This window comes from Amia ocellicauda, chromosome 14 (assembly GCF_036373705.1).
Source record: "Amia ocellicauda isolate fAmiCal2 chromosome 14, fAmiCal2.hap1, whole genome shotgun sequence".
Classification (NCBI taxonomy): domain Eukaryota; kingdom Metazoa; phylum Chordata; class Actinopteri; order Amiiformes; family Amiidae; genus Amia; species Amia ocellicauda.
Genome location: NC_089863.1, coordinates 23,948,417 through 23,973,013, shown reverse-complemented (window position 1 = coordinate 23,973,013; position 24,597 = coordinate 23,948,417). Strand labels below are relative to the sequence as shown.

The following is a 24,597-nucleotide window of genomic DNA, read 5'->3' as shown; positions in this document are numbered from 1 at the left end:
TTGCATATTATTAAGGGGTTTTAAAGTAAATAAGGCTTAATTTGTGTGGATTATCTTCATGATCAATTATTATTATTATTATATTGGAGAATCATCTTGTGTAGTGTACTGTGGTAAAACAAAGGTAGAACATGGTAAAGTGTAGTACCATGTTAGATGTACCATGGTGTACATATGGTACAATATTGTTTTTTTTTTCCTGATATCATTCAGCATTATTTGTTTATAACTGATTAAAATATGTACAACTGCCATTGAAAATAATGTAGGATTGGTCATGAATAATTATAAGTTCTTTGCAGAGGCACTGCCCCGATTAAAGCGACATACAGATGCAAAACATTATACACAAAATCAATGCGCTATACAACAGTCATAATAAACTGTCATACTACTTTCAGCAGTTGTGCGCAGATCTGCAGAATCCCACCCATCCCATTGGTGGAGCCGCGCAGATCTGCGGGGAACTGCGCTACGCGAACGCGACCAACACCTCCGGGGTTGACCTTTCACCCCTTCTCCGTGAGCCAATCAGAGCCGCTGTTTACACCCGGACCGGCAGCCTGCGCGCCAATCGCAAGGCTCGCTGCTCCATGTGCGTCTGCCTGGCCCTGCGCACACAAACTACCTCGACGGCAGAACTCGGTGAAAGACAGGCCGGAAGAGCCAATCACTCTTCAGATCGGTCTCCATCCGGCCAATCAGACGCCAGCATGGCCCCGGTACGGGAAGAGGGCGGGGCACCGTGAGACAGCACGTCCGGTTGAGCGTCGCGTCTGCTGTGCTTGACATGCCTGTGACGCTGGTACTCGGACGTGCGGACGTGTGTTTATGAATATTGAGTTTTTGTTTGGAACAGAACATATTCACCAATTTATTGATCCCTGTTTCTTGTGTATGTCGGATACTTTCAAGACACGATGGCCAGCGTGTGTCGGGAGGTAGTGACTCTGCAACTCGGGCACTACTCCAACTTCGTGGGGACACATTGGTGGAATTTACAGGTTAGTAAAAAACGTATTATTATTATTTCTTCTGATTCTCGCCTTCACATGGGCATTATATATATTTAATATAATTGACAGATGTGCGTGGAATATGGTCTAAAGCAATACGTTTGTAATAACAGTGATACATGAGGTGTAACACCAGTACAGCAACTATCGACCAATATATATGCTACTGCGTAGTTGCATTATATTCGACAGTATCATTTTACAGCTGTAGTCAATGTGTGTGTGTATAATATTTGCGCTGTGTTGAACAATGTGGATTTATCTGGCAGCAGCAACAATGTACAGTAGGACAGACTGGAGATACTGCATTTTAAAATGTGCATTTGTGTGCCCCCTTCCTGCTGCAGGACGCGTCTCTAAGCTATGATCCTGACCCCAACGCCCCGCCCACCGAGCTGCACAGTGATGTGCTTTACCGGGAGGGGGTCACACTGGGGGGGCAGACCACCTACACCCCCCGCCTCATCGCCATGGACCTGAAGGGTAGGGTGTGTGTCTGTCTGTGTGTTCCTGTGTGTGGGTGCATGAGAGAGGGTGCTGAAATCTTCCGGCTGGGGGGCTATCACTGCACCAGAGCTCTCTATCTATTCATCCTGGAGGTATGGAGGGATGCCAACGTCATCACCATCTATAAAAACAAAGGTGATAAGTCTGTCTGCAGCAACAGCCGGGGCATATCCCTGCTGGCTGTCGCTGCTAAAGTCCTGGCAAAGATTATGCTCCACAGACGGACGGACGGAAACACCGCTGAAGACCTGCTACCAGAGTCCACAGCTTTTAAAGTAGGAACTGGTGTAAGACAAGGTTGTGTGCTTGCACCAGTCCTATTTAATGTCTTTCTCCTGTGCGTCACAACACGTCTACACAAGGAAATAGAAACGGGAGAGTGGAGTATTTCTGGATTTCAGACTGGATTGGTTCCAGGCTGTCACAAAACCCACATCTCAGCCCATCCTTGAGATTCAATATGCTGACGACTGTTCTTTTGCGGCACACACCCCAACTGCGCTGCAAGCCACCCGAACGGCAGCGCTCAGGGCATACACCAGAATGGGACTGTCAGGTAATATTTCAAAAACTGCAGTCCTGTGTCAGGGGTTTTCCAGTCCTCTAACCGAACCAGACGTCTTAATCTCAGACTCTAAACTTGCCATTGTTCCATACTTCAAATACCTGGGAAACATCCTCTCTGAAGCCTGTACCATCGACGAGGACATCCAATACAGAATCAAACAAGCCTCCTGCTCTTTTGGCCATCTGAGAAAGAGAGTCTTTAATAACAACAATCTGCTCTTTCAGACCAAAGTTTCTGTCTATCAGGCAGTATGCATGTCCACCTTATTGTACGGATGTGAAACGTGGACGCTGTACACCCGGCATCTGAAACTGCTTGAATTATTTCATATTAAATGACAACAGAGCCATGAGTCCAACTGTCTCTCGGTCCTTCGCTCCTCAGACAACTGGCAAAATGTCTGAGGAGGCACCCACCAAATGACTGGCCTCTTTGTTTGCCCTGTCTGTAGCAGACAGTGTGCGTCCCACATAGGTTTATACCGTCATCAGAAAACTGACACGTAGTAGTGGAAGTCATCATCGGTTACGAAGGACAACAATGGATGGATGGATGGAGGGTGCACAAGTGTGGGTGTGTACTACTAATAACACACAGACAAGTGTGTTATTAATATTAGTAGTAGTAATTTGTCACATACAACTCTCTCTCTCTCCAGGCAGTCTGAGCTCTCTGAGACAGGAGGGCAGTCTGTACGAGACAGGGAAAGAAGGGAACTCATTCACCTGGTGAGTCTACCCCCTCTCTCTCCCTTCCTCTCAGTCACTCCCACCCTCCCTCTCATTCTCCAACCTTTCTTTTCCTCTCCCTCTCAAGCCCGATTTATACTTCTGCGTCTGCGCAGGCGTCATGCACATAATATTGACACGAGGATAGGGGGCAGTGTCGCATTAACACATCGCAGTCTACAGAAAACAAAACCAGCTTTCTATGGTGTACCTAGGTTTGTATGGATGTAAATTAACACATGCTGTACACATACAGAAACTACACGCACATACACACAAATACAAATTGCATCCTGTATGTGCAGATATATATGGTCTTGCTATAGTTGGCTAGAGACTTAACACTAGAACCAGCATAGCCGCTTTTTCAATTCAAAAGTAAATCTCTCTGCGTATGTGAATTTCTCCCACATATCCGTTAAATACCTATGCGGCGTTTCAGCTGTAAACTCCTCAAACTTAAGCTATAAATACTTACTTCTCCAACCACCGACCCGCAGTTTATATAGGCTATACTGAATATTTAATAGCCCACAATCTGATCTTTGAAATAGAATTAGTAATTGTGAAAGATTTATAATGATGTTGATTGGTGACGGGCTGGCCACAGGTTGACTGGTGCACAAAATGTATTTTTCCTTACATAGATATAATGCATACTCAGCTGTTCAGTCCGTCCACGGAAGACAAAGTACGTTTTACTTTTTGTCCACAAAATTGCCAAGCACGAAATAAGTGGGCACTTTGTGGGACAACATACTCATTATGTGCTCAAAATTATGAATGACAGAAACAGCACCCCAGACCTCTGCACATGTCCAGGCCAGTACAGGCTGTTACTGCAACAGATGCGTTTCGTGGATGATTTGAAATACTATGTCGCACAGGACCGCAGAGAATCGCATCAGAGATTTCGGAGGAGTGCACGTCGGCTCCTCTGTGAGGCTGCGGGCTACGCTTACCCAGAAACCCCTGCTCTGCGACGCTACACAGAGACGCATATGCGTACCTATGCAGAAGTATAAATCGGGCTTCAGTCGCTCCCTCCCTCCCTCTCCCTCTCAGTCGCTCCCTCCCTCCCTCTTGCTCTCTCTCCCTCCCTCTCACTCACTCCATCTCGGTCGCTCCCTCTTGGTTGCTCTCTCCCTCTCAGTCGCTCCCTCCCTCTCCCTCTTGCTCTCCCTCCCTCTCCCTCTCCCTCACTCCCTCCCTCTGTTGCTCCCTCCCTCCATCTCACTATCTCCATCTTGCTCTCTCTCCCTCCCTCTTAGTCACTCCTTCTTGGTTGCTCCCTCTCCCTCCCTCATTCTCCCTCTCCCTCTCGCTCTTTGTTAACATTTGATCTCAACAGTGTCTGTCAATGTCATGCCTTTGTCACTCACATCTCATCTCTCTCTTTTTCTCAGGGAGGGGGAACTGATGACCCACAGAGAGACCCCCCCCACAAAGAACACTTTCCTGCAGGATCTCGACAGACTGGACGTGAGTGCACCCCCCATCCCTCACTCCCAAAACTAACTTAAAATAAATAAATATGCAGTTCCATCAAAAAGTAACCCTGTATAAAAACTGGCCGTGTCACTAAACTCTCCACCTCCCTCTCTCTTTCCTACTCCCTCTCTTTTCCACAAGCCTTTATCTCCCTCCTCTACCTCTCTATCTTTTCTCTGTTTTTTCTGTTCTCTCTCTCTCTCTCTCTCTCTCTCTCTCTCTCTTCTCCACTGATGTAATTCTCTTTCTGTCCAGGGGGGGGAGGTGCTGACGGAGGGAGACTTTGACACAACACAGCTACAGTGTACAGGTTATTATTATTGTTGTTGTCATTATTGTTGTTGTTGTTTTCTGGTTATTATAACTGTTGCCTTCATATTAAGACAGACAGAGACAGACATAATAGGGAGAGACAGGTAGTGAGATGAAGCAGACACGACGGGTAGATAGAGAGACCTGAGACTGAGCGAGACAGGGACAGTCGGACAGAGAGACAGTGAGTCGGACGGACACGGGGCTCGTGTTTGATATCCCCGCTGTCCCCTCGGCAGGGAGCGTTGCGATGGAAACGGTGAACGTGAGCCTGGAGCGCGCTCAGAAGCGGTACAGGCTGGAGGGCAGTGTGAGGGTGTGGTCGGACTTCCTGAGGGTCCATCTGCACCCCCGCACCCTGACCATCATCAACCAGTACAACCACGAGGGGTCAGTCTTTCGCCGCCCTCTACCGCACGCTGGATGTCTGTTTGTCTGTGTGTGTGTGTGTCTGTCCCATAGCCTCTGTGTGTGTCTGTCTCTTAACCTCTATATCTGTCTCAATTTGTGTGTCTGTCCCTTAGCCCCTGTGTGTGTCTCAGGCTGTGTGCATATCTGTCCCATATCCCCTAAGTGTGTCTGTCTGTCTGTGTGTCTGTCCCACAGCCCCTGTGTGTCTATCTGTGTGTCTGTCCCATAGCCCCTGTGTGTCTATCTGTGTGTCTGTCCCATAGCCCCTGTGTGTTCGTCTGTGTGTCTGTCCCATAGCCTCTGTGTGTCTATCTGTGTGTCTGTCCCATAGCCCCCTGTGTGTCTGTGTGTGTGTGTCTGTCCTTTAGTCCCTATGTGTATCTCTAAGTCATTATATGTCTCTCTCTCTCTCTCTTTCTCAGGGAGTCCAGCCGTCTGGAGGCGTTTGGCCAGGGGGAGGCGCTGTGCAGCTCAGCCGCCCTGCAGGAGGACCTGGAGGACCGGCTGCACTTCTTCGTGGAGGAGTGCGACTACCTGCAGGTCAGCCCCATGACCATCAGGGGGGGACAGTGTACCTCGTCCCCCCCACACAGGGCTACACAGGGTCTGTCCAGGGCCGTGAAGCTATCCAGGGCCAATTACCGCCTACACAAGCACTACAGGAGTACAGTCACACAAAATTAAATTAAAGCATTCAAGAGTTCAGCACACCTCCTACACACTCTCTCTCTCTCTCTCTCTCTCTCTCAGGGGTTCCAGGTGCTGTGTGACCTGCAGGATGGGTTCTCGGGCTTGGGGTCAGGGGTCACAGAGCTCCTGCACGACTCATACGGGGGGCGAGGCATCTTCACCTTTGGGCTGGCACCTGTCAATTATCCCGACCCTGTGAGTCTGTCTGTCTGTCTTGCGGTTATGCTGTTGTGTGTCCTGTTATTGTTAGTGTTGTGTGAATAACTGTGCGACAGCTGTGTTGTTGTCATCGAGTTCTGCAGTGGTTGCTTTCGTTGTGTGATGGTGTGCTGTGTAATAGTTGTGGTGGTGTTGTGTTGTGGCAGAGCCCAATGAAGGACGTGTACCACCTGATCAACTCTGCCTTGGGCGTGGTCAACCTATCCAATCACAGCTCTCTCTTCTGCCCTCTGACCCTGAGGGGCGGGCTGGGGCGACACCCGCCTCCACCCTCCTCCTTCCCCCACCTGCAGCTCGATGTGAGTAGTGAACTCCTTCCCCGACACACACACACACACACACACACACACACACACACACACACACACACACACACAGTCACTCACCGAGACACACACACACACACACACTAGTACGGTTAATATGGGATGACATGTCCTGCACACTCTATTTCCCTCCCCCCAGGACTCTCTGTGGTACCACTCCAGTGCGGTTCTAGCCATGGCTCTGGACACGGTCACTGTGCCCTACAGGCTGGGCCAGGGAGGCACCCCCATGTGGCAGCTGGGAGACGCGCTGGCTGTGTCCGGGAGGAAGGTGAGAGGGTTGGGGAGGGGGAGGGGAGAGGTAGCTAGAGAATACTGTTTTATTGTTTTAGTATTTTACATTACAATTTAAAAATATTCAAAATTGTAATACTTATGATTAAAACAAATTAAAACAATTCTAAAATCACTTACAAAAATTTAAAATCTTAACGTGATTAACTTAAACAAAATACATAGGTAAAATACTGTTTATTTGGTGTAGTATTTTACATTTTACATGAATAAAAACAAATCAATTTTTTAATACTTATGATTAAAATCTTTAAAATCAATCCTTAAAATCACTTAAAATTTTTAAAATCTGTGATTTTAACAAACAATAAAACAATTAACTTCAAATTAAACGTGCCCAAAACAACAAAACAAACGTGATAAAAGCAAAAACTGCTCACCAACAAAAAAGTCAAATACATTGAAAATAACTGAAAATGCATTGGACAAAATAAAGAAACAATTAAAAAGGTAAAAATAAAAAACAAACTTAAAAGGTCCAATGCATTTAAAATTAAATCCAAAACGGTCAATGTATTTGACAAAAGAATATAACAAAACTATACCAAAAACCCTAAACAATGTGGTTTAAAAGCAACTAAATCTTTAAAAACAATTAAGATTCATTTTTAAAATCTTTTTAAAAAAAAATCATCCATAAAATCTTTAAAAGATCTTGGACTCGGGCTCCAGCAGGGGGAACTGACCGTCCCCGGAGGTGGGTCCCATCATGGGATCCTGAGCTCCCCCAGATCTTGTATGTGCCAGTTCTTATAGGCTTCCTCCTTGCCCCTCTGATGGACCTCCAGATTGACATAGTCTCTTACGAACACATAGGTACATAGGTAGCTAGAGAAGGACAGAAAGATTAGAGACTAGTGAAGGAGAAGACAGATGGAAGGAGGGAGAGGTGTGATCTGTCTCTCTGCTCCAGGTAGTGGCAGCCTATGGTGCCATCCCCTTTCCCATGATGCAAGGCAGCTGTCTCCCGGACGCCCTGAGCAGCTGTGGCAACGCGCTGCCCTGGAGACCCCTGTCAGCCTGCCCGGAGCTGGGTGATGGGCGCGTTTTCGGCCAGTCGGTGACCCTGAGAGGGGTGGAGGGGCGGAGTCTGGTGAGGTGAGTGCCCCGTCCTACCCTGTGGCTTCCGTTGCCTGTGACTGAACACTCCAATAGAGCTTGGGACGAGCTGTGAGAGTTCCAGGCTGGTGAGACTACACCTGAGCACCGATGTGGGATCCGTCCCTGGACAGCGAGGCCCTGACTGGAGCCCTCCGGGGACGCTCCTATGTGTCTGTGAGATTAGACCAATCAGACAGGCCGTGTGCTCTCTGAGCGTCGGAGAAGTCCTGTGAGATCCCGTGTCTCCACAGCTCCCTGCCCCCCGGGAACACCCCCCCCTCCCCGCTGCATGACTGTGACTCTGGAGACGAGGTGCTGGAAACCTTCATTGGGAACCACTACCCCAGCACCCCCGTGTGAGTCTCGCACTGACTGCACACCACACACTGTAAACACACCGCACACCGTAAACACACTGACTGCACACCGTAAACACACTGTGCATACTGATGGCACACTGCACACATTGTAAACACACTGACTGCACACTGTAAACACACTGTGCACACTGCACGCACTTTAAACACACTGACTGCACACTGTAAACACACTGTGCACACTGCACGCACTTTAAACACACTGACTGCACACTGTAAACACACTGTGCACACTGCACGCACTTTAAACACGCTGATTGTGCACTGTACGCTGTGTGCGTCTGACTGTTTGATGGACTGTGTGTCTGTGCAGGGCGGTGCAGCTGGTGTCCAGTCCCTGCAGGCTCACCCCCCCATTTCCGCAGATCTTCCGCCCCTCCCTCGGAGAGCAGGGCCTCCTGCAGAGCAGCCCCCGCCCCCCTCACTCTGGTGAGCCTGTCTGTCTGTCCGTCCATCCGGCTGTTGGCTGTCTCTCTCTCTCTCTGTCCCAGTCTTCTGGTCTCAATTTAGTAGTCTCTTGTATCAGTTTATGTCTGTCTGTCTCTCTGTCTGGCTGTCAGTCTCTCTGTCTCTCTGGCTCTATATATTTTGTGCTGAACACCCTCTCCTACTCTTCTTGTTACCCTCCTAATGAAACTGCTCACCTTCTTTCCCTCCCTCCCCAGCTGTGCGCAGCATGGCGGTTCTGTCGTCCCTGCAGTCCTCCCCCGCCGTGCGCCGCAGCCTGGCCGAGTTGTGCAGTTCCACCACCGCCCTGGACCCCCGCCGCCTCACCAGCTTCCTCTCGGCCGGCCCCGAGCTGTCGGACCTGCAGGAGGCGCTGGAGCAGCTGCGCACACTGGCCCAGTGCTACGGCCCCCCCGCGAGCTCCTCCGGGGACGAGTCCGACTGAGGGAGAGGGAGAGAGAGGGAGAGAGCTGTGCTGTGCTGTAGCCAGAGTCAGTGCTGCATAATGTTGGGCGGCAGCAGAACCCCAGTGCTGTCCAGGGCGTCTGTCTGACTGGGGGACTAACCTGTAAATAAAATGATTTGGTATGAACTCTAGCCACTGCTGTCTTCTGTTCATCCTCCTCGTCTTTCCCTGATCAGATTGATCTGCTTTAGTTTGCAGCCTCTTGAGTCGTCTCACATCAGGGAGAGGGCATGGATTTTGTGTGTGTGTGTGTGTCAGTGTCTGTCTGTGTGTCTGTGTGTGTTTGTATTGAGTGGCCACAAGAGGGCAGCACAGCCCCAAAGTGAGGACATTTGGGGTTTTGACTTGCACACTGACACACTGACTGATACACTGACTGACTCACTGATACACTGCCTTCAACAGTATAATAGTATATACATGGAGAGAGAGATAGAGGGAGCAAGAGAGAGAAATTCAAAGGACAAGATGGATGAGTGAGCAATAGAGGGGCACAAAGAGAAACGGAGACGGAAACGGAGGAGACGGATAGACAAGGAGAGAGTCTGGGGCCGAACACTCAGTAATTGTGGAGGTGTTGTGTAAACAGTAATTAAATGAAGATGCCTGCCTGTCTCTCTCTCTCTCTCTCTCTCTATCTGTCCCTGAGTTTTCAGAGGTCTGGCAAGTTTGGAACATCTCTCTCTCTTCCTCTCACTTGTGGTTGGACTGTATGACTCATGTTTTCTGACTGGATGCCTCAGCTGAGCACATTCAATTCTCCTTCTATTATCTCCCTCATTGGAATTAATAAAAAAAACTGCTATTAATATTATTATTATAAAAAGTAGTTGAATTATTATTGTACATTATGGTAATGTACAATTAAGTGTTGCAGAGAACAGTTTTCAAAACCATGAATTCATGGGATCATTATTTATAACTTGTTTTAAGTTGTGTTGCTTTGCTCTACATTTTCTAAGATGATAAGAAATATAAGAATATAGAAATCTGGTTTTAAGGCTTCAGTGTTGTATTTACTCTTTTTTTACTTCTTACTTACTGTTTAGAAAAAAACAAAATATGAATAGTATTAACCAGTCAAACAAGAAAAAGTAGACAACTGTACAATGTCTGTGGCAATTGTACTTTGATCCATAGGGGTCCTTAACATATTGTAAGGGGGTTCAATGCCCAAAAGACAGACTGCTACAAAATGAGGTGAATGTAGGCAGATGAAGAATTTGTTTGAAATTAAATAATTTGGAGATACTTAAAAGTGTAGAGTTAAAACAAGCTGTCCTTCTTTTGCAAGTGGTTACAAGATTATAGAATCACTTCTGGAACTGAAAAAGTGAAGGTAGCATATAGAATTACAATTAATAAAATATAATGTATATGGACTAACCGCTGGTGAGAACTGATCTTATTTTATAACCCCCAACACACAATAATATCTATGAACCTTCATATTTATGTAACTCGAGGAAATTGGGCTTGATGTCTGGGAGAGGTCAATGGAGAGGGAGAGGGAGAGGGAGAGAGAGCGGAGTCCAGCCGCTCCAGTCACTGCGCTTCTGCAGTCACATATACCGCTCAACTTCAATTGCATGACCAAAGAACTGCCCCGGCGTCAATTGGAGACCGGCGTTTGTATTAATCATTCATAAATAAATAAAAACCCATTGCAGACTCATGCAGGGTAAGAAGAGCCTGGAAACACGGCGTCATTGTAGAAGTAGGCTAATAGGCCAGGCTTTTATTAATGTATTATTATTATTATTATTATTATTATTATTATTATTATTATTATTATTATTATTATTTTAAATAATGTGGTATGCAAAGATGCAAACACATCACATTCAATGCATGGTGAACTACACACTGGATTGAAAACCAGATACCGGACTGAGTCGATATACTGTCAACTCTCGCTAAATGAACACAAAGCACTTCAACAAAACTGTGGAAATACACTTTAAACCCAACCATCAATATTATACTTCATGAGTACATTATGTCGCAAATGACAGTTCAATCACTACAATACAACTATACAGCTGTATATGTGTGTGTGCATATACACTCACCTAAAGGATTATTAGGAACACCTGTTCAATTTCTCATTAATGCAATTATCTAACCAACCAATCACATGGCAGTTGCTTCAATGCATTTAGGGGTGTGGTCCTGGTCAAGACAATCTCCTGAACTCCAAACTGAATGTCTGAATGGGAAAGAAAGGTGATTTAAGCAATTTTGAGCGTGGCATGGTTGTTGGTGCCAGACGGGCCGGTCTGAGTATTTCACAATCTGCTCAGTTACTGGGATTTTCACGCACAACCATTTCTAGGGTTTACAAAGAATGGTGTGAAAAGGGAAAAACATCCAGTATGCGGCAGTCCTGTGGGCGAAAATGCCTTGTTGATGCTAGAGGTCAGAGGAGAATGGGCCGACTGATTCAAGCTGATAGAAGAGCAACTTTGACTGAAATAACCACTCGTTACAACCGAGGTATGCAGCAAAGCATTTGTGAAGCCACAACACGTACAACCTTGAGGCGGATGGGCTACAACAGCAGAAGACCCCACCGGGTACCACTCATCTCCACTACAAATAGGAAAAAGAGGCTACAATTTGCACAAGCTCACCAAAATTGGACAGTTGAAGACTGGAAAAATGTTGCCTGGTCTGATGAGTCTCGATTTCTGTTGAGACATTCAGATGGTAGAGTCAGAATTTGGCGTAAACAGAATGAGAACATGGATCCATCATGCCTTGTTACCACTGTGCAGGCTGGTGGTGGTGGTGTAATGGTGTGGGGGATGTTTTCTTGGCACACTTTAGGCCCCTTAGTGCCAATTGGGCATCGTTTAAATGCCACGGCCTACCTGAGCATTGTTTCTGACCATGTCCATCCCTTTATGACCACCATGTACCCATCCTCTGATGGCTACTTCCAGCAGGATAATGCACCATGTCACAAAGGTCGAATCATTTCAAATTGGTTTCTTGAACATGACAATGAGTTCACTGTACTAAACTGGCCCCCACAGTCACCAGATCTCAACCCAATAGAGCATCTTTGGGATGTGGTGGAACGGGAGCTTCGTGCCCTGGATGTGCATCCCACAAATCTCCATCAACTGCAAGATGCTATCCTATCAATATGGGCCAACATTTCTAAAGAATGCTTTCAGCACCTTGTTGAATCAATGCCACGTAGAATTAAGGCAGTTCTGAAGGCGAAAGGGGGTCAAACACAGTATTAGTATGGTGTTCCTAATAATCCTTTAGGTGAGTGTATAATAACTGTGAGGACCTGAGAAAGGGAAAGAGAAAGGGGGAGAGTTGAATGATGTGGCAATGACCCCAGCCCCCCCCCTTTTCACACCATTCTTTGTAAACCCTAGAAATGGTTGTGCGTGAAAATCCCAGTAACTGAGCAGATTGTGAAATACTCAGACCGGCCCGTCTGGCACCAACAACCATGCCACGCTCAAAATTGCTTAAATCACCTTTCTTTCCCATTCAGACATTCAGTTTGCAGTTCAGGAGATTGTCTTGACCAGGACCACACCCCTAAATGCATTGAAGCAACTGCCATGTGATTGGTTGGTTAAATAATTGCATTAATGAGAAATTGAACAGGTGTTCCTAATAATCCTTTAGGTGAGTGTATATATATATATATATATATATATATATACATAGTTCAAGTGAGACGTTAATAAAAACACACATGATTGTGTGTTTTTTAAATTAATATACTGTATATATATATATATATATTTTATGAAAACAAGAAACATGCGTAACCCGGTGTTTATTAGCAAATTATGCAAATCAACCCGGCTACTACCGGAGACCGGCTGCTATTTGAGACCAGGCGAGTACTGGAAGATTAACGGTACTTATATGTGCATACAGAATTGATGAAGAAACTTCAGAAATAAAATTCAGACACGTCTATTTCTGTTCAAAACGTAATAAAACATTTTATTCTGTTATTATTTGCACCCAGCAGGCTTTGATTTTTTTAATACATGTATACAAAGAGATGGAGGGAGGGAGGAGACTCTCTCTGCCTGAACACTGCCAATGCGATGTAGAGGCCAGAGGAGTGGGTTTGTGGGGGCGGGTTCAATTGAGGGGGTCTGCAGTGTGGTACTGGAGGACTGTGCCTAGGGGGCGCCTCTCACTTCTTCTTAGGCTTGAACTCGTGGCACATACAGGCGAGCACTGCCACCAGGGTGACGTACTCCTGGAAATCCACTGTGCCAGATTTGTCCTGGTCCAGCTGTTTCAAGAAGTCATCTACCTGTGCCGGGTTTTGGGGGTTCTGTTGGGGGAGCCGGGGGGGGGGGGTACAGATTACATACAGTGCACACAGTGTGTCTTCTGTACAGCAGGGGTACAGCATACAGTGTCAGCATGGAGTGTGTTTGTTCAGTGTGTGTGTTTAGTTTATACAGCATGTGTACAGTGTGCGTGTTCACTGTATGTGTGTGTAAAGTGTGTGTTTAGCGTATATATACAGTGTGTGTAAAGTGTACGTTTAGTGTACAGGTAAAGTGTGTCTCCAGTGTATATATACAGTGTGTGTAAAGTGTACGTTTAGTGTACAGGTAAAGTGTGTCTCCAGTGTATATATACAGTGTGTGTAAAGTGTGTGTACAGGCGTCATCCCTCACCAAGAAGCCTGTCAGCTCCTTCTCCAGCAGCTCTTTGACCTCAGGTTTGCTGAGGGAGTTGGGGTCACCATCTTTGCTGGCGTACTTGGTGAAGACACCCAGCATGGTTGTGATTGCATTCATCAAATCAGACATATTGGTGGAGAGAAGAATCTACCTGCAGAGAGAGAGAGAGAGAGAGAGAGAGAGAGAGAGAGAGAGAGAGAGAGAGAGAGAAGTCAATCCATACATGCATCAAAATTAGACTGCGGGGCATGACGTCATAAGAGCAGGACCACGAGGTTGTGACCAAGGCCCTGTTTTTGTACATCATCAAAAAGGGCGCCAAGCCGAGAGCGGAAGGTATAGTATGTCATACGGGCGGGCAACTGAGATGGAGTATTTATTTTATTAAACAACTCGTGTCACGGAGGCTGTAATTAAGGACGCGTCAACATTATGTTTAAGGTTGGCTTCTATGGTCAGTGCAAAGTGTATTAATCGTCCGGAGTTTAGCTAACTATTCTTGCAGTTGCTGCCAAACCTGCCTGTCTTCGTGCTGCTGACTGACGACGGGTCTATTCTCTCTCTGTCCAGCGCACGTCACACAGAACCCGGAAGTGAACACCACCTGCATTTAACGCAACTCCGGTGGAGGCAGTCTAATTCGGTAATGTCCAGCACAATAGGGATCTAACTCGGAGTGTGTGCGTGTTGGCGTGAAGGAACTGGTGGAAAAGAAGAAGAAAAACTGGTAAAAGTTAAAAGCCGTGAAAATTGTGTTGGTGAACTGCAGCGCATGACAGTTTAGGGGCGTGGTCTAATCTTCACACACAGTGCGTTGTGAAGCCCGTGGCCACATTATAGCTCCTGCACGTTCATTTGTGTTACTGTTGTGTTACAGTGGTCACCTGCAATTACCAGTGTTTCGCACACTGTGCTCAGCCATTGACAGTGTGTGTATCACTGATGGTCAGACTACATATATGTACATACTTCTCTATGCATGTCATGTAAGTGTGCTAGGCTATGCAGTTTTCACATCTTTCATGAGTCTGTGCTGGTGGTACTGTAATGGGAGGCTGTGTGTAGCTGTGCAGGGTGGGCATAGTCACCAGGGCAGGTGAAAAGGGGAAGTGGGGTCTACAGTACAGTGTAGAGCAGTACAGAGCAGTAACGTGCAGTATAGTACAGCGTAGAGCAGTACAGTGTAGTGTAGTTTACAGAGCAGTATAGTACAGTGTAGAGCAGTATAGTACAGTGTAGTGTAGTTTACAGAGCAGTATAGTACAGTTTAGAGCAGTACAGAGCAGTAACGTGCAGTATAGTACAGCGTAGAGCAGTACAGTGTAGTGTAGTTTACAGAGCAGTATAGTACAGTTTAGAGCAGTACAGAGCAGTAACGTGCAGTATAGTACAGCGTAGAGCAGTACAGTGTAGTGTAGTTTACAGAGCAGTATAGTACAGTGTAGTGTAGTTTACAGAGCAGTATAGTACAGTGTAGAGCAGTATAGTACAGTGTAGTGTAGTTTACAGAGCAGTATAGTACAGTGTAGTGTAGTTTACAGAGCAGTATAGTACAGTGTAGAGCAGTATAGTACAGTGTAGTGTAGTTTACAGAGCAGTATAGTACAGTTTAGAGCAGTACAGAGCAGTAACGTGCAGTATAGTACAGCGTAGAGCAGTACAGTGTAGTGTAGTTTACAGAGCAGTATAGTACAGTTTAGAGCAGTACAGAGCAGTAACGTGCAGTATAGTACAGCGTAGAGCAGTACAGTGTAGTGTAGTTTACAGAGCAGTATAGTAGTTTAGAGCAGTACAGAGCAGTAACGTGCAGTATAGTACAGCGTAGAGCAGTACAGTGTAGTGTAGTTTACAGAGCAGTATAGTACAGTGTAGAGCAGTATAGTATAGTGTAGTGTAGTTTACAGAGCAGTATAGTACAGTTTAGAGCAGTACAGAGCAGTAACGTGCAGTATAGTACAGCGTAGAGCAGTACAGTGTAGTGTAGTTTACAGAGCAGTATAGTAGTTTAGAGCAGTACAGAGCAGTAACGTGCAGTATAGTACAGCGTAGAGCAGTACAGTGTAGTGTAGTTTACAGAGCAGTATAGTACAGTGTAGAGCAATACAGAGCAGTAACGTGCAGCGTAGAGCAGTTTACAGAGCAGTATAGTGCACTGTAGAGCAGTTAAGTACAGTGTAGAGCATTATAGAACAGTAATGTTCAGTATTGTACAGTGTAGAGCAGTACAGAGCAGTAAAGTGCAGTATAGTGCAACACGGAGCACTAAAGTGCAGTATAGTAGTACAGATGATCATGCCCTGGGCTCGGTTCTGTGCGGTTGGGGTGGGAGGGGGCGGGCGGTAAATTAAGGATGAGCTGCGGAGCGCTGCCCGGAGAGACTGGCTGGCTGAGTGAGTGGGTGACCGACTGACATGGGTGCGGCTGGATGCTGGGCCTAATTAAAGTGTGAGAGCCACACATCACACGCCACACCAGCACCCACACTGCTCCGGGCTGATTTTACAGTCGCTGCTCTATTGTTCTGCCCCTCTATCCCACCCTTCTTCCTGCTTTACAGTGCCGGAACAAACAGAGAGAGAGAGAGAGAGAGAGAGAGAGAGAGAGAGAGAGAGAGAGAGAGAGAGAGAGAGAGAGAGTGTGCATGCGAGTGTGAGAGAGAAAGAGTGTATGCGTGAGAGTGTACGAGTGTGCCTCTTCTGCCTCTTTCTCACTCTCACTTGGCATGAATAAAAATGTTTTGCCAACACACTAAAAACATTAAATGACTCCAACTCTCTCTGCTCTCCATCTATTTGCTCTCTCTCTCTCTCTCTCTCTCTCTCTCTCTCTCTCCCCTCCGACTAGAGCGGGTAATTTTTCTGTGGCACAGAGCTACAGAAAAAAAGTATCTGAGAGATTTATACGATTGCGCTGCCTGCACACAGAAGCACTTCGAGAGAGAGAGAGAGAGGAGAGAGGGGCGAGGCAAAGAGGAAAGGCAGTGAGAGAAGAGGACAAGAGCGAGGGAGCGATAGCAGGAAAGAGGTGTGGTTCAGGGTGGAAGGTTTTAAAGGGAAGCTTTGCACTCGGCGCAGAAGAGGGGGGCACAGCTGCACGCAGAGGAAAAGTACCGAGACACAGATTATCATCCTCTAATTTACGTGTGGTAGTTTCTGTTTAGTTTAACTCCTAAAACGCAATAAAAACCACCGAGAAAGGACAAAAGGAATACGGTGGAAAAAAGGATGGAGAGAGAAGAAAGAAAAGGGAGAGAATTAGGAAGGGCAGACAAAATCGAAAGAAGGGACAGTAAAAGGGAAAACCCATAGTTTTGCAGCGATAGATTCTTCTGAGCGGATAAACGGGGGGTCTGTCGGTCAAGATGCCGGTCAGCGCAGTCAGTACACGATCACTGCGTCTGTCTGTCTGTCTGTCTGTGTGTCAGTGTCCGTCTCTAATTGCGTTCATTCACTGACCTGTGAGGAGACGAGAAGTGCAGTTCAAGCTGGAGGGAAGAGCAGGAGTGAGACAAGATGGTCGAGATGCGACTTTTATGGTCGTGACTGGCACCCTCCTCTCCCTCCCTCTCCCTCCCTCTCCCTCACTCTCTGCCTCCTCCTCCTCCTCCTCCTCCTCCACTCTCTTATCTCTCTCCCCCTCTCTGTCTCTGAGGCACCACCCCATCCCTCTCTCCACATGCCCCACCTTCCCTTTTCCTCCTTCCCTCTCTGTGCCCCCCCAGTTGGGGTGGGTGATAAGGCGCCCCTTTTTGCCAGCATACCTTTAGATAGTAGTTTTTATTGTCTCTTCATCCGGTGTCTAAAGTGTGTTCGTGGATGAGTTTAACACTAGAAGCGCCGACCTATAAAACGAGGCTAACAACCAAATGGACCAATATGTGAAACATGTAGATAGAAACATGTATATAGAGAAATAAAAAGCCTTACCACATCACGCATAAATGATCCGCAAACTCTGAATTCCAGCGCATTTTTACACATGGCAGTGCATGGCGCGACAGAAACAACCGAGCAATAATAATTAGATGAAAACTACTTATACAGTATAAGAGAAACATTTGGATACCCACAGTGTTCAGTAAAGTTTTGCTAGTGAAATAAATATAATAGCACAGTTTATATTGAGCTGAGTGTGTTTCTGATGAAACGCACAGGGAGAGACACGCAACTGCACCTGGAAGTAGCCTATACAATTATACGCATAAGTGGCCGCTATGGCCTCCCCTAGCATTGTTTTAAATAAATACATTGAAGAGAGAGTTTTCAAACGATGTACAGATATAGTTTATGAGCCAGTCGTGCCCAGGCGCATCGCGCAATCAAACAGTTTATGCGCCAGAAACCTGCCATCGATCTGCGCCGGAATAGCGTCTGCGTCCGAGCCATTTGGGTGTGGCAGAACAGAAGACACACATATATATTTTAGCATTGCTATGCCACCCAATTATACGTCGGGGAAAAGACCCAGAACATACCAATATGGTGCAAAAAAGCGTACAAATCAGTAGAAAAAGAATAGAAGAAAAACATGCACAAGAGAAAGGTAGTGCAATATAATTTGGTTTGCCTGTTTCGTTTCTATTGCTGTACAGCAGCTGCTGGCATGCTGGCTGAAGTAACTGTTTTAACGATAATGGCATTAAATGTGTAGCTAAACCAGCTGGCTGTATTGCTTCTGGTTTATTTAACTGGACAGTCCAAGTTCAGATTACCTGCCACAAAAAAGCGTTTTATTATAACATGGTGGCGGTGTATTTGCATATATAGCGCCTTTTACCTTGAATTGGATCTGCAAGAGGTTTGTGAAACTCTTTATTTTTTCATTGGCTCAGAACAAATCTATACTATACTGCTTTCTATACTGCTGGTAAATTTTGGGAATTGTAGATTGGTCTAGATAAGCGGTTGTCTTGGGGGGGGGGGGCTCCCAAGGGGGCGCAAGAGTGTCAAGGAAGGCTCGAAAGTAGACATTTCTCCGTGTAGATAATTAAAATGTATATATTAAACATATTCTATTGTAAAATAAAAATGTCATTGTTCTTTAATATAGATATATAATACTGTAGTATTAATCTATCTGATATAAATGTGTTCTTCACTTTTATAGCCAAATTAACTGGAAATGGTTCATAATAGTTTTTTTCTCTATCTCCCGATGAATACAACTTTATTGTTACTGACTTTTGTTTAATTTTGATTTGTGTGCGACTGGAAACTGGTATAATACTTTGTGACACACACACTCGCTTAAAAAAACAAACTAAACTGCACAACTATGAACCCGGTATAGCGCCCTGCCCTACCCCCAGAACTGTGGGTTTAGAACAGAGGGCTTTGTGACTCACTCTCCATGTATTTTTATAATTAAGAAGAATTTGTTTCTTGAGTCACAATCCAGATATTACTATATTTAGGCTACATTTAGTAGCAGCAGCAGCAGTAGTATTAGTAATAGTAGTTGTGGTGTAGCTGTTGTAGTAATATTGTAGTACTGTTTTATAAATTCTTGTAATTGTACCAGCAGTAGTAGGAGTAGTCGTAATCTTCGTATTAACAACAGGGTAGTTAACATTGTATTAGTAATGTATGTAGTTCAGTAGCAGAGCTCATTGTATCTAATCACTGTATAATAACAGTTTGCTTCCAGTAACGTGGGGTGAACGCTGGGCCAATGAGGGCCGGGTGTGCAGTGCCTGACCTGTACTGCTGCTACTGGGTGTGTTGAACTGTGTAGAAGTGAAACAGTGCATATGGGAGAGTTTGGTATGACCTGTATTAAATCCGCTTGAGCATGGGTGTCTGTGACTGCACTGTGCGGCGTGCTGCAGTGTGTAGTGGGTTGCAGTGAGTTGCAGTGTTGTGTGTTTCAGTGTGTCGTGTTGTTGCAGAGTCTAGTGTGTGCAGGGACTCGAGGTTTCCTCTTGCTGTTTGTACAGTAACAATGTCTTTCACCTTGGCTGTAGAGCTATTAGGTTATTCCCGAGGTGATCGTTGAGGCAGCTGCACTATTATTAGTAGCAGCATCATCGCTGTTTTGACTCATTTGCTGTTTTGTCGCAGCTCTGGGTCTCCCTGGCCTGGAGGCAAAGGAGTCTCCCCACTGTCTCTTCCTGTACTACTGTCTCCAGATATTGCAAAAAGCTCTCTCCCTCCCTCTCGAACTACCCCCCCCACCCCACTCTGTCTGTCCTCCTGCTTCCTCCTTGTCCCTCTCTCGTTTCTCCCCTGAACATGACATCAGTGTTGCCACAGCTTTGACAGACACATCCAGTGCTCAGGGACAGGGTGCTGGGAAACCTTAAATACCGGAATTACCAGTTTTACATTTTAACATCTATCTACAGAGATTTTGCATTCAATTGTTGTGTACACACAGTGTCAGTTTATGGAGAGGTACGTAATGGCTCCCCTGGCTGGACCTGTTCGTAGAGAGAAGAGAAGACGCCCTGTGACAGGACAATGTCCCTGTTACCTAACCGCAGAGCACCTGAGGGGAAAGGCAAGGGAGGGTGTTCGGCAGAACAATGGAGCTGTGCGTGCGAGAGAGAGAGAGAGAGACAGAGAGAGTGGGACAAACGTACACGCATGCCAAAAAAACACATGCCTACATGCAAAACACATGTCAATAACCAGCAGACGGGGGGTGGGGGGGGGGCTGGGGTCATTGCCACATCATTAAACTCTCCCCCTTTCTCTTTCCCTTTCTCAGGTCCTCACAGTTATTATATAATAGTCCCTTTGTATGTGTGTGTGCGCGAATCAGTGCCATGATTGGTGAGTGGGAGTTTGATGTCATGTCTGAGCTGCTCTGAGTTTCCTTATAGGACTGGACCGATATAGAGTCACTGACTGGACTGGACTTCTGCACTCATATTTATATATACATATATACGGAATCTGTATAAAAACTTCAGAAAGACAGCACAGACACGTTTATTTCAGTTCAAAACGTAATAAAACATTTTATTCTGTTATTATTTGCACCCTGCAGGCTTTGTTTTTTTAATACATTTATGCAAAGAGATGGAGAAAGGGAGGATATTCTCTCTCCCTGAACATTGCGAATGTGATGGAAAGGCGAGAGGAGGGGGCTGTGGGGACGGGGGCAGGGTTCAACTGGGGGACTGGGCCTAACACTTCTTCTGGGCGGCACCCTTACTGCTAGGCTTGAAGTCGCGGCACATACAGGCGAGCACTGCCACCATAGTGACGTACTCCTGGAAATCCACTGTGCCAGATTTGTCCTGGTCCAAGCCTTTCAAGACCTGATCCACCTGAGACGGGTCTTTGGGATCCTGTTGGGGGAGCCGGGGGGGTACAGATTACTTCAGTGCAGACAGACACAGAGACACTGTGTGTGGTGTCTTCTGTACAGCAGGGGTACAGCATACAGTGTCAGCATGGAGTGTGTTTGTTCAGTGTGTGTGTTTAGTTTATACAGCATGTGTACAGTGTGCGTGTTCACTGTATGTGTGTGTAAAGTGTGTGTTTAGTGTATATATAGTGTGTGTTTAGTGTATATATACAGTGTGTGTAAAGTGTACGTTTAGTGTACAGGTAAAGTGTGTCTCCAGTGTATATATACAGTGTGTGTAAAGTGTGTGTACAGGCGTCATCCCTCACCAAGAAGCCTGTCAGCTCCTTCTCCAGCAGCTCTTTCAGCTCAGGTTTGCTGAGGGAGTTGGGGTCACCATCTCTGCTGGCGTACCTGGTGAAGACATCCAGCATGGATTTGATTGATATCATCAAATCAGACATATTGGCGCAGAGAAGAATCTACCTGCAGAGAGAGAGAGAGAGAGAGAGAGAGAGAGAAGTCAATCCATACATGCATCAAAATTAGACTGCAGGGCATGACGTCATAAGAGCAGGACAGTCTACCTGCAGAGAGAGAGGGGGGTGAGTTAGGTGGAGCTTTTATTTTATTAAACAACTCGTGTCATGGTGGCTGTAGTTATGAGGGGAGGAGGGGGTCAAGCAGTCCTCCGTATCATGTCAACACAATCCCACAACCACTGTTTAAATGTGCAATAATTACGTTGAATGTTGCCTTCTGTCATTGCAACGAATTTTAATGTGTATTAATTGTCCCCAGTTTAGCGCACTGTTCTGTCCAGCCCACGTCACACAGAACCCGGAAGTGAACACCACCAGCATTTAACGCAACCCCGGTGGAGATGTCCAGCACAGTGGTTTTCAAACCGGTCCTGGAGTACCCCCTGCCCTGTTGATTTTAGTTCCAACTGAGGTCTTAATTGCTTAATTGAATCCTTAATTGACCTAACAAAGCAATATACCATTCAATTAAGTAATTAAGACCTAGGTTGGAACAAAAACCAGCAGGGCAGGGGCTACTCCAGGACCGGTTTGAAAACCCCTGGTCCAGCACAATAGTGATCTAACTTGGAGTGTGTGTGAGTGTGCGTTGTAGTGAAATAATTGATGGAAAAGAAGAAGAAGACGGAGAAAAAGTGGGGTCTGCAGTACAGTGTAGCATGTGTAAAGCAGTACAGAGGAGTACAGTACAGTGTCATAATAATAATATTAATGGCAACTTTATATAGCACTTATCAAGCACAAAGTGCCCAAAAGATAAAGCAGATCTAACTTTAGCAATGTTTCTGAGTTGGTGAAAACATGACTGAACCAATTGTATTATATGATTTTCAGTTTAAGTTGGAGTCAAAGGTCACCCCTAGATTTATGAAAACTGGTTTAATATTAGGAGCTAGCGGCCCAAGATTCAACTGAGCTGTACAGAACGGTACAGTGTAGCGTAGAGCAGTAGTGTAGTGTAAGGCAGTATAGAGCAATACAGTGCAGTGTAATGCAGTACATTAAAGTACAGTGCAGTGCAGTACAGAGCAGTTCAGTGTAGTGTAGAGCAGTACAGAGCAGTGCAGTGCAGTTCAGTGTAGTGTAATGCAGTACAGAGCAGTTCAGTGTAGTGTAGAGCAGTACATTAAACTACAGTGCAGTGCAGTGCAGTACAGAGCAGTTCGGTGTAGTGTAATGCAGTGCAGAGCAGTTCAGTGTAGTGTAGAGCAGTATGAATGACCGTGGCCTGGGCTTTGCTGTCTGCGGGTGGGCGGTAAATTAATTAGGAGCTGTGAAGGTTTGCCCAAGAGACAGGGGATCTGACAGCTTTTAGCTAATCTCTGGACTTGCTGGCTGAGTGTGCTAAGGACCCACTGACTAGGGTGCAGCTGGATCCTGGGCTTCATTTAACTGTGAGAGCCACAAACCACGATCCCCACCCCAGCACACACACACACCGCCAGGGCTGATCTTACAGTCGCTGCTCTTTTGTTTGCATAGGTATCTGCCAACATACTTGCAGGTAACGTTGTCGCGTACATAGCGGGCAGCGTGGCATTTACCACATCACAATCTACACAAAACGAAGAAGAACCAATGACAGGGAAACCCAAATGATGTATGACGCACATGGCGCCCCATCCTTTTGTGGGACCTCAGCACATGTCCAGACCCAAAGAGGGGCAGTTAGAGTGACAAATGCGTTTCCCAAATGAGGAGATGCATTTTAAGTACTTTCGTGAGATTTTGGAGGCTTACCCAGAAATACCTTATCTGAGACATTTAGGTGTATCATCATACAAGGCTTTACAATGCCGGAGGAGATGACAGAGAAGGAGAGAGAGAGAGAGAGAGGGTATAGGGGGAGTTGACGAGAAGGAGGGAAGGACTGATTTTACCTCTGAATGAGAAGAAAACAACAAGATTAAAAAGATGGGGGAGATAATAGAATTTGCGAATGAGCGATCGGGAATGAGTGAATGAAAGAATTAGACAGGGAGAAAATTTGTGAGAAGTGTGAGAAAGTTTATTTAGCGTTTATTTTGCCTGCAGCCGTCTGTGTGGAAGGCAGAGATTATCTCTACTGTCTCTCTCACTCTGCAACCTGCCCTCTTTCTCCTTCTCTCTCTTTCAAAATCAAATTCTCAACGAAATGAATTAGCATGTTTTTGTAAGATTAATACTGCGCTGCCTGCACAAGGGGAAACAAGGTTGTGCAGAAGCATCAAATTGCAAGAAAGATTCAGAGGAGAGAGAGGAGGAAAGAGCGAGTGAGAGACGGACAAGACCACCAACGGTGGGAGATAGATGCATAGAAAGAAGGGACAGTAAAAGGGAAAACCCATAGTTTTGCAGCGATAGATTCTTCTGAGCGGATAAACTGTCGGTCAAGATGCCGGTCAGCGCAGTCAGTACACGATCACTGCGTCTGTCTGTCTGTCTGTCTGTGTGTCAGTGTCCGTCTCTAATTGCGTTCATTCACTGACCTGTGAGGAGACGAGAAGTGCAGTTCAAGCTGGAGGGAAGAGCAGGAGTGAGACAAGATGGTCGGGATGCGACTTTTATGGTCGTGACTGGCACCCACCTCTCCCTCACTACCTCTACCTCTACCTCTGCTTCCTCCTCCTCCTCCTCCACTCTCTTATCTCTCTCTTTCTCTCTCCCCCTCTCTGTCTCTGAGGCACCACCCCATCCCTCTCTCCACATGCCCCACTTTCCCTTTTCCCTCCTTCCCTCTCTGTGCCCCCCCAGTTGGGGTGGGTGATAAGGCGCCCCTTTTTGCCAGCATACCTTTAGATAGTAGTTTTTATTGTCTCTTCATCCGGTGTCTAAAGTGTGTTCGTGGATGAGTTTAAGCGCCGATATTTCAAACCAGGCTACTTATCAAATGGACCAATATATGAAACATGTAGATATGAATATATTTATGCAGATAAATAACTAATTGCCATCTCACGCATAAATGATCCGCAAACTCTGAATTCCAACGCAGTTTTACACATAACAGTGTATTGTAATAATCAGACTAAAACTACTTATATATATAATTATTACATAATATAAGAAAATCATTTGGATATCAATATTATCCAGTAAAGTTTTGCTAGTGAAATACATGTTGTTTCTGGAGTGAGAGCTGAGCTGA

General features: G+C 45.9%; 3 protein-coding genes across 5 annotated transcripts in view; 1 reads left to right on the top strand and 2 right to left on the bottom strand.

Moving 5' to 3' along the window:
- The first annotated feature begins 745 nt into the window (after positions 1-745).
- msto1 (misato mitochondrial distribution and morphology regulator 1) lies at positions 746-9,079 on the top strand. Its single transcript, XM_066721264.1, has 14 exons — positions 746-1,004; positions 1,364-1,499; positions 2,750-2,819; positions 4,226-4,301; positions 4,566-4,620; positions 4,862-5,012; positions 5,456-5,573; positions 5,784-5,918; positions 6,089-6,241; positions 6,408-6,539; positions 7,476-7,660; positions 7,915-8,019; positions 8,354-8,469; positions 8,706-9,079. Exons 1-14 carry the CDS (start codon positions 921-923, stop codon positions 8,930-8,932), a joined length of 1,743 nt encoding a protein of 580 aa, XP_066577361.1. The 5' UTR covers positions 746-920; the 3' UTR covers positions 8,933-9,079.
- Positions 9,080-12,907: 3,828 nt separating this feature from the next.
- Positions 12,908-17,223, bottom strand: LOC136767467 (protein S100-A1). 2 transcript variants are annotated; one of them, XM_066721262.1, is made up of 3 exons: positions 17,091-17,223; positions 13,630-13,786; positions 12,908-13,277 (listed from the first exon to the last, which is right to left on the bottom strand). In XM_066721262.1, exons 2-3 carry the CDS (start codon positions 13,762-13,764, stop codon positions 13,134-13,136), a joined length of 279 nt encoding a protein of 92 aa, XP_066577359.1. In that variant the 5' UTR covers positions 13,765-13,786; positions 17,091-17,223; the 3' UTR covers positions 12,908-13,133. The 2 variants fall into 2 exon arrangements, with proteins under 2 accessions (XP_066577359.1, XP_066577360.1); XM_066721263.1 differs by having other exon boundaries at positions 13,630-13,782; positions 17,091-17,186.
- A 3,328-nt stretch (positions 17,224-20,551) lies between these two features.
- The window catches only part of LOC136767457 (protein S100-A1), an 8,975-nt gene continuing 4,929 nt past the window's right edge, over positions 20,552-24,597 (bottom strand). The window contains exons 1-3 of one of the 2 annotated variants that reach the window (XM_066721251.1): positions 23,939-24,097; positions 21,258-21,414; positions 20,552-20,929 (exon numbers count right to left, since the gene is read on the bottom strand). In XM_066721251.1, coding sequence (XP_066577348.1) covers positions 20,765-20,929; positions 21,258-21,392 — 300 coding nt within the window. In that variant the 5' untranslated portion in view covers positions 21,393-21,414; positions 23,939-24,097 and the 3' untranslated portion in view covers positions 20,552-20,764. Of the gene's footprint in view, positions 20,930-21,257; positions 21,415-23,938; positions 24,098-24,597 lie in introns of those variants that run through there. The other variant, XM_066721252.1, reaches the window with a different exon arrangement.